The sequence below is a fragment of the Athene noctua genome, chromosome 1 (genome assembly GCF_965140245.1).
Source record: "Athene noctua chromosome 1, bAthNoc1.hap1.1, whole genome shotgun sequence".
Taxonomy (NCBI): Eukaryota; Metazoa; Chordata; class Aves; order Strigiformes; family Strigidae; genus Athene; species Athene noctua.
Genome location: NC_134037.1, coordinates 235,572,205 through 235,582,109, shown reverse-complemented (window position 1 = coordinate 235,582,109; position 9,905 = coordinate 235,572,205). Strand labels below are relative to the sequence as shown.

At 36.6% G+C, this 9,905-nt stretch overlaps 1 protein-coding gene across 3 annotated transcripts in view; it reads right to left on the bottom strand.

The window, feature by feature from the left end:
- Positions 1 to 849: 849 nt before the first annotated feature.
- Positions 850 to 9,905, bottom strand: part of RNASEH2B (ribonuclease H2 subunit B) — a 44,139-nt gene continuing 35,083 nt past the window's right edge. For all 3 annotated transcript variants that reach the window (XM_074913498.1, XM_074913508.1, XM_074913517.1), the window contains 2 exons: positions 8,207 to 8,287; positions 850 to 6,237 (listed from right to left, as the gene is read on the bottom strand). In XM_074913498.1, the coding sequence (XP_074769599.1) occupies positions 6,130 to 6,237; positions 8,207 to 8,287 (189 nt within the window). In that variant the 3' untranslated portion in view covers positions 850 to 6,129. The remainder of the gene's footprint in view (positions 6,238 to 8,206; positions 8,288 to 9,905) is intronic.

Sequence of the window (9,905 nt, the reverse complement as noted above, 5' to 3'; positions counted from 1 at the left end):
TGCATCACTTAGAAAATTGACTTTACTGAGCTAAGCAGTGTAAATGCTACTTCATATTTACACAGAAGCGGCCTTAGTGCTTTGCCCTTAGCACTGGCAATTTGGTTTCTACAGATAAGTGCTGGTGACTGATGGGTTTATGAAGTGGTACAAATCTTACTGCTTTTCTTGCTCGGTTCTCATTAATGCCGATAAACCAACTTGACTGTTAAATAAAAAAGCCACCACCTTTGCTTTGTTCTCTGGATTTTGCAAATGAAATGGCAATAATTCTCCTAACAGTCTTGAAGCCTCATGTCAGCACTTCGCACAGCATCATGGTGATACCAGGATGTTTTGGCAAAGGAATAGCTTTTCCCTTGTGTCTGATTGTCTGCTACAAAAAATACAGAAAAGAATTGTCTATCAGTTCTTTGTAAGCCTGTGATGGAGAACCTACATACTACATATGTGATGGTGAAGAAGGCAAAATATGTAAAAAAATGACATGAATATCACATCATTCTATTCACCTCCACTCTCCACGTCCCACCATCACTCAGAGATTCACTGCCGCATTCATGAAAATCAAAATATCCAGAGTACTTAAGCCAAAAACTATATGTACACAGAAATGGAGTTTCACTAGAACATCTGTACAGTAAGGTCCCCAAGAATTAGCCTAATTGCTTCTCTGAATCTTTCTTAATAAACTTTTAGATTCCTATCTTACTATTATTTCCTTCAACTCAGTCTAAGAATTACTGACTACCTTGTGGAGGCTAAGTAGTAGTCTGATTGCACTGCATTTTTCTTTGTATTTCTCTGTGAAATTAATGAAGTAATAATCAACAACTTATTCCAAAGGTATTTATTTCTTTCTTGTACATGAATTAAAAATAAAAACTTATCAAAAAAATGGAACCACAATTTATTGAAATATATAATCTTGTTCATACATCAAGCATTTTTTTTTTAATGTAAAATAGAAAAATAGAAATTTCATCTTGGACCCACATAATATTCTTACAGTACTGCCTAGAAAACGATGTTAAAATAAATATTTTTTTCCTTGAAAAGGGACAGTGCACATTGCTTAACCAGACAGGCATAAAGGTAACAAAAAGAATTCAGTGCAGATTTCTAAAATAAGCATTCAGGTTACATTTCCTTTCATACATGATTTTGAAATGGTTAACAGTTCAGGTTTTTCATATTCTAAAACAGAGTTAATCAGAATCTGTTGAAAAGAAAGTTGAATAAGCTACTGCCTCTTTGTCTTGAAATTTAGTTTTCAGTGATGTCATAATAAACTCTTCTTGGAGTTCTCGTTTGACTTGAAGTTAGGAAGAATTTGCCAGAGTGGAGCAAAATAATTTTTTACTTCTTATCAAGAATGCTTCAAATATATTCAAGCTTTATAGAACATTTTGGCCACTTGCTGTAGGTGTCTGTGAACTGGGTTCATAGTTAAAATTTATTGAAGTACACATTCATTATGTTCAAGATCGTGTCAATTATTACTTTTCAAAAGTTCTGTAGCAAAAATTTAGATATTAATGGTAGTCTGATAAACAGGCATTGAAGTTAAAAACATCAGACTGCATCCGACACAGATCACTTAAGGATTTCATTAGCATCCATTTTCTGCATATTTTATGTAGTCAGGTTGGCATTTTGGTTGAAGTTCACTCCACAGGAAGTGTCTCTTAGGTGAGTAAAAAATATAATAAACAATGAGGATTTTTTTTTTTTTAACCTGGGAGATTACATGAGTTTTGGTTTAGTTCTCAACAGTTATTTTATACATGTTTCTAAGGTTTCAATCCCTTAGAATAAGTAAAATAAAAATACACCTTCTCCATCTGCTCTTCTGAACACACATCCTACCTCAAGATATAACACTTCAAGAGTCAGACTGTCCGTACAACCAGAGCTAGATGACATCTTCTGGATAATAGGTCAGGGTTGGACAAAACCATGCAAATCAAACTCAGTGAAATTATTTTTAAAAATGTGAATATGCTAAAAAATAGTTAACTTTTTTTTTCATTTTGGATGATTATGTGTCTGAACATTAGACTTCTAATCCAAAAAGGTCATCTTGATGAATCTGGCTAGATTTTGAAAAATAAAGGAGAAAATTGCATGCAACATATTTTGGTATGCAGCTTCTAAAACTTGTAATTATGGCCACTAAAATTACTCTGTTAAAACCCAATTAGTACAAAAAAATAAAATTCATGCAAAATCAAGTAATTATTGAAGACTAGCTCAAGGATGCTGTGGGTCTGACCCTGTAAAATACTTAGGCAGGTGCTTAATTTTAAGCATGTGAGTCATTGTGCCAAGAGATATTTTATGGTGAACACTAATGCACAAATATTAGTTAGACTGGCTCTTCCACTTCGAGATAAGCATGGACGTAAGTGCTTTGCTGGATATGGATCAGGATGCTCAGCACCTAACAGGACTTTAGGCGCTGATCCAGCAAAGCACTTATCCACACGAACAACACTGCTGACTCTAAGATCACTGCTCATGTGCTTAACATTAGGCATGCTCGTAAGTGCTTTCCTGGAAGGGCCCGATAGACCAATAGTGTAGAAGCTATAAAATTTGAAGCAGTGTATGTTTAACACACCGCATATTTAACAATGTTAATCTGCTGAGATTTGCTTTTTCTTGGAACAGGGCATGTCTAACTTCCAGCATTTATTTTCAGAAAGTGTGTAAAAAAAAGTCTTTAAAAGCTGCTTTGAGATTATGGCAAGTTAAAGTAATATTAGCGAGTCTCCTTATGCTCCTTTCATTTCTTCTTTGCACGTCTTTGTGCAGTCATCTAAAAAGGAAAGAGAAAACCCTAGTCATAAACATTAATCTATTCAAATAAACATCCATGCATTTAGTTTTTCTCTAAAAAACACCAAGTCAGATGCAACTAAACACCTGAAAACAAGCATCACTAAAATTCTTCTAGATTTCAGATCTGAATGCATATTCTGACAAATATGCCGCCTTTTCCACTGAAAATATTCAAATCACCAATTGGCACTTCTACAAATAAAACTAAGTTTATTACTTAAGACTGGTGTGCAAGTTCAAACCTTACATATCCCTAAGTCAGTGCTGGTATTTTCATATGAAGTTTTCCATGCCCGCTGATGTCAATACATTTACAATGTGAAGTCTAAAAAAATGGAAAAGTAAGAGCTGCTTAATCCCAAAACAACAACTATAAAAGCATCACAACTCATCAGATATTTACATGAACATGCAGAGATGGCACGTTAATCCAGAAAAAGAAATAAAGTAAGACCACATTTCTATAATGGTGCTGGCATATTGTTTCATGCTAAGCTAACCGAAGAAGAAATAGCAAAGCAGCGCTTCATAATGACCTACTGCTACTGCTGGCCAGGCAGAGAAACTATATTTAAATCCTTGTTGTGGTAGGAAATATTGTTTTATGTATTTGGCACCATATGCTCTTCATAACTTCTTACAGCTACATGTTGAGGAAGTTTCAAAGTTACTAAATGTATTTCATTCTTTCCTAAAGGGAAAAGAGTTCTTGTTTTCACATGAAAGCTCTAATGGCTTTTGGAAATGGCTTTTTTTTTTTTTTTGTCATGCACAAATTCCTGCTCAACCAAAAGCACAGTCACTAAAAAAATTACTATTGTTGTAAGTTATGGCACAGCTGACAGCTGAAGTCGAGATGTGACACACTAAAGCACAATGCATCTAAGCACAGCGGAAGAACTCTAGACTTAGTCCTTGCATACAGTGGCAGATGCTAAAGTCATGTACAGAGAAAGAAAAAATAATAATCAGTACCCCAAATCAGGAGTCAGCACAAAGGCCTCCCATCTCCATCAGAACTGTCCTCCTTCTGTCCTACATTTTGACCAGAGGAACTGGGATTTTTTCTTAGAAGAAAGGTTCTTGAACTGTTCAATGAAAAGATGCATTTCTAAAATTTCACAAAAATTTTCAACTATTGAAAACCAAATCCCTAAAACTAGCAGATTTAAATATTCAGAAGAGCTTCTACCATATATCTGTCCTACCTCACAGTTCCTAATGTAACTTCCTCCCATTCTTGGTTTTTCCACTCAAACATCTAACCCATGTTTGCCTGCTTTCTCAACATCTTCTAGTGCTTGGAATTGGCTTTCCATTAATAGATACACAATTCTTTTCCTCTTATTTACCAAAATACTCCGTAAGATGTTGCTTACTGCACAAAACTTCTCCCATTAACATGACAGTATGTGACTGATTTTTTCCTTTTTTTTTCCATAACATTATCCTGTGCTTTTGAGTGGTGGCTTTTGAAAGCTGTCATCACTGATGCATGCCTTCTCCTACTGATATGAAGTTGGGGGGCTTTTTTGACTGTCAAATAAACTGCTGGGCTAGGCTGAATGTTTTTCAAAATATAACCCTTCCAGTTCATGACAGTAGTTGCCCATTGTGGGCTCACCAAACGCTTGTTCTTTCCAGTCATAGCAAAGACCCACTGGATAAACTAATACATGCTGCTACAGGGCTGGTCTTCGCTTACTAAGCAAGTAAGGTAGGAAAAAAGGAAGATGGCAATTCTAAATGGGGTGCACATAGAAAGTGTCACACACAACGACACCTACTATTAACTTTTAAACTTGTCTGATAGTTAATGTCAGAAAAGGAAACTTTACTGATAGGGCTGGTGAAAGTGCCACAGAGCTCTTTAACCTGACAGTCACGACCATAATCCATGGGTTGTAAATGGCAGCAAGTCAGTCTGAAGGGGAAAAATGACAGTATTAACAAAAATGAAGAAACTCCTAGCTTCTCCGAAACTTCCCATTATCAAGGGATATAGGCAGATTCTCCACCGAGCTGAAGTAGCAAAGAATGACATATTTTAAGAGTGTCTTTCTAAAACACACATTGTAGTTGATCTACGGTAATGACTCTGTGCAACAACTAGTGGACAAAACGATGAGTGTTGTGCAGAACTGGCTAGACCTATGCAAGTGATCCCAGTGACCCCACCTCTTTTTCAGTTCTGTGAATCAGGGATGTTGCAACATAGCAGGCAGCTATCCCTCTGAATATATAGGAATACTCTGTAATGAGGAAAGAACACACCAAAGAGTCAGTAGCGTGTTTTAAGTAACAGTCCTACCTCACACAAAACTTCATGAAACTAAATGTTATCTAAGACACACTTAAGCTTTTCAATACAGCTCCAAATAGGCTTCTTCAAAACCCCCAGTTTTGCCTTTAAATAAATCTTTCCCTAATTACTTTTTAAGGACCTATCGACCATGGAACTGAGCATAAAAATACCCTATATTGCCATGGGTTAAGAGATTTATCATGTAAGCTTAAAAGTGATAATGTAATTCTTTAAGGATTAAAATTTATAAACAGGAAAATACCAAAACCCCTTAAGAAATGTCCTGAAGTTTAACCCAACTCTTGAAACATACAGCAAATACAACAAGCACAAATTTGTTACACAAAGCACTTTATTGCAATACAGGCACATTGATATTTGTTGCGATTTGTTTCTACCATATTGAAAACAACCCAAATCCCAATATAGACACTATCTTTGCCTTGATAATTTTCCACCAATGGCAGCGCTTGCATCAGCACTTAGATTTGGGTCAACATACAAATCTAGCAATACCATTCTACTCTGGTGTTATACTGGGTAAAAATCTCCAAAAAGTCTCAAAAAATAATGCTCCTTATGAATAAAAAAATCTCTTCTTAAAAAAAATCAAAGCAGGGCAATGCTTCCAGACCAGAATGGAGTGCAATGGAGAAAACTCCGTGGTGGCCTTACTGAGCTTGCTCTAGAACAAGCAGCAGTATATTATGGCCTGATGCTAAACCTTGCTTCTCAGCTCACAGGACCATGCTAACGCAGTTAGGCTGTTTTCCTGACCCAAGCTGGAATACCGGCATGGTATTGCCTTGTTCCACTGAGGCATAACAGCTCTGTCCCACTCTAGCTCAGTCTCTTCATCACACTCCACCACGTACACAAACATGCCCTGCATATACTGTGCTAACAAAAAAACCCTGGGAGACGTCTTTTATCTTAACATAAAAATAACCACTGTATAAACGTCTTTCAAGAATAAGCCTTTATTTTGATGATTTAGGTTTGGAACTGAAGAAAGTAGAAATGGATTTCATTCCACTCTTATCAACTTTGGCCAGAGCCTTCTGTGCTGCAGACATCTTGCTGTTTGCCTGTTAGTGAAATGATAAATAGAAAAAGTTAAGCGGCGTCTCCATAGGAGGGGAGTTTAAGCTACAAACTCCTAGATACAGAAGTCAAGCAAGAAGTTGAATTGCTTTTCTAGTATACAGCAACAAAAATAATGTTATGCAGACTTGAAATTGAGGAGAAAAACCTTACAAAACAAATTCAAGATCATTCAAACAGAAAAATACTTGTCACGAATTACTTAACCTCAGACAAAGACAGAGAATCAATTACAAGGACAAGGAGGTGAAACATCTTTCCTTTCTGCAGAATGAGGTATCCCAACTCAAACGTTTACTTTGGGATAATCCCTGAGTGTACATTAAGAGGAATAATGCATGTAATATAACAGATGCACACTGTACCTTCCGATTCAATCTCGTGATTATGCTGTCAGCAGGCTGAATTACAGCTTTGCATTACAGACGATGAATAATTCACACAGATTTATTATCAAAGACTCTATGAACAGTGAAATAAAGGGAAAAGAGATGGAAGAACTAAGAATGAAGAAGGTAACTAACATTTGCAAAGCACTTCGAGGCCACTGGGAAAACTTCCCAGACTTTTACACCTAAAACACATTTTATGAGCCACATTTTATAGAGCTGACCTCTTTTCTTTCTTACATTTTAAAATGTTATGTTTTAAATCTCTAGCTGTTTTCCCTATTAAGAAAACTTTGCATTGACCTTTCTTTATGATACTCAGTCTGCAGGACTTCACAGTTACAATACTTGGGATCAGCTAGAAGGTTATGGATAGGATAGAGATATGCAACAACAGTACAATCGTCTGTGTTACTATACAAACAAAACCACTGCCAAAGTATTTAAAAAAAGAGTAGTATACTGTAGAGAGTCCAAGAGCTATCTTTTCTTTCCCGGATTCTCTCATCAGTGTGCTTCATTATATCAGAAGTAGATCATATCTAATGTTAAAATGAATTATCCTCAGTTTATTTCTATCTTTATGCTCAGTTCAAAAGCTATAGGTACATAATGGGGGAAGGGGGGAAACATGCATATTTTGAACTACTTACAACCTTCACTTAAGGGGAAATCCTCTTACTTCAGAACAAGCATATGCCCTGAGTACACAAAATTCTGGGGGTTTTGGGGGGAGGAAGGAATGTATCTGTCACCAGCTACTTCTCTTAGCAAAGGGATAAAGAGTAGTCAGCACTAGTCTGAAGATCACAAGACCAGCACAGAGGGCCTTTCTGGTTCCCGGTGGACTGAAGAAGGATTCATTTTCTTTCAGTGTTCAGAGAAATAAGCCCTTTCAATGTTCAGAGAAATAAGCCAGTGCAAGCCTCACAACCTTGGCACACACAGACAGAATTTATTTCTTTTCACATCTCTGGTGCTCTCCAAGGAACAGTACAGTGGCAGGCACCACTGGACTCAGATTTGAATTGGCCTCCAAACTATGGCTGGAGCTGGCAATCAGCAAGCTTTATGTTGATTTAACTTCATTAAATTGACATAAGTAAATGCACAAGCAATATTTCTAGGTAAAAATAAAGCCTGTCTTAGCATCCCTTGGAATTTAAGTAAATGCTGCCATCTTTGTTTCTTTTTCAAATAACTGAAATTTAACAGTTGCTATCACTAAGCCACAGGATTTCTCATCTAAAGATTTCAAAGAACTTTGCAAAAAAATTAGCTGAGCACCTTAACACAGGTGTCAAAGTCTGTGAGGTTCACAGGAATGTTTACTGATAAAATACAGTCAAACAGTAACAGTTCAGAAGAGTTCAGAATGGGACATTAAGGCTATCAAAGCCAAACTAAGCCTGGAATGAAAAGTTCAGTGAGATATAACTACAGACATCTGCCATTTTGTATTTGTTTTTCTGATGTGTTTTGGAGAAGTAAAGTAGGCACTCTGTACTAATTGCTTTTTAATCTGTGCTTTAGCAAAACGCTTAGGAATGCAAGGCTCGCTTACCTTTTTGGTTTTCAGATTGCTGCTGTTAAACTTAGTATAGACGTCTTCTGCTTCCACAGGGACATCTGATAATTTCCTTTTCTGAAATGTTAGAGTGAGGAAGTTGCTCTGTCAGCCACTTTTATGACGTACACAGATGGAAGTTTAAAGCTTTGGCTTTATAACGTAACCATAGCACCAAAATAGGACTGGCAATCAACTGAAGAATCTGCAGTAACCGTAGAAGATTTCTCTTTGTAATTGTCTTCTTTACACATATATACCATCTCTACAGTATTCAGTAGAGATCATTCAATATCATGGGAAGCATTTTCTTCTTCCTAGCCTTCTGAAGAATGACTCCTAGAAATCACTTGAATCCCATTTTTAACTTCCATGATTGTGACTTTGGTGTCAGAGTCTATTTAGAGAATCTTTATGGAGCAGCTGTTGGAGTTAGTGTCTAACAGCCAGGGAACCTAGACTCTGGTCCCCATGGTCTCATGGAACCGTGCAGCAACTCCAGTTTATTGCTATCTGCCAACACAAGTGGATCATCATCAGTCTATTATCTGTTTGTGCATAACCTTTAGAAGTAATTAGTTTGTACAGTTTGGCAACAGTGAAACACTGACATAGTTCTGCCGACTGCTTCATCACTTGAATCCAACAGTATATTAAGAAGCTTGACTCTGCATGTGCTGGGTGCCTTCTAACTTCAGAAATAATGGAAGTGAACAGTTCTCAGCACTTCACACGATCAGGCCGTAAGAATGAATATTTCTTTCCATAAACTGTGAGCATGTGTTTAGTTTAAAGGTGAAAACTTCCTGGTATATTTCCAAAAAGTGGAAAAAAGTATATAGTATTTTACAACACTGTATTTTTATTATTATTATATATCTGATATTACTACCCTGTCCTTAATATCCTGTGAAATCTAAACTGTGGCCTTCTAGTTTTTGTGCCAAAGAGAGTGATTTTGCAAGCAACTTGGATGGTACCATACATTTTAAGATCCTGTTTTATTCATTTTGTTTATGGTGCTTGTGATCTCTCCCTCTCTCTCTTTGGCACAAAAGCCAGGTCTGCAGCTTAGATTTCTCAGCTCTTAGAACCAGATCCAACAGCTGCCTTTTCTTTTGATTTCAATGGGATCTGGATCAGCCTCTCTAGGAGGCTGTTTACTGTGCTGTGATTACATTTTCAAATCACAATCTAATGAATAATTACTACTCTCCTCTTTTTGAAATCTGATAAACAAGTTTTTAAAACTTACAACAAAACATTTGCATTTCAGCAAAACATTTGCTGTTTGGTTTTAGCAGAGCCTACATATTCTTCATCGACGTCTGTCATCATCTGCCAATGGCCAGGCTCCCTATGCTGACAAGCTGGACAGTACGACAATTACAACACAAGATCAATGGCTTACAATTAATACAAAGAACATGTAATTTTGATTTAATCATTAAATCAGAGTCCAGACTGTACCCAGTTTACTCTTGTACTATAAGATAGAATCTGTCAGCCTTTCTGCTAACCACTGAGGTTCCTACATCTCTCCTCCCTTCAGAATTTATTTTAACATAATTTCTAAACATGCAATTACTTTACCATAATAGGTTCCTACCATAATAGGAAATACATGTCAGACCCTTCTTTATTTGCAACAATCCTATAGTATGTCTGTCAATACATCTTGCCATCATGAAGAAAA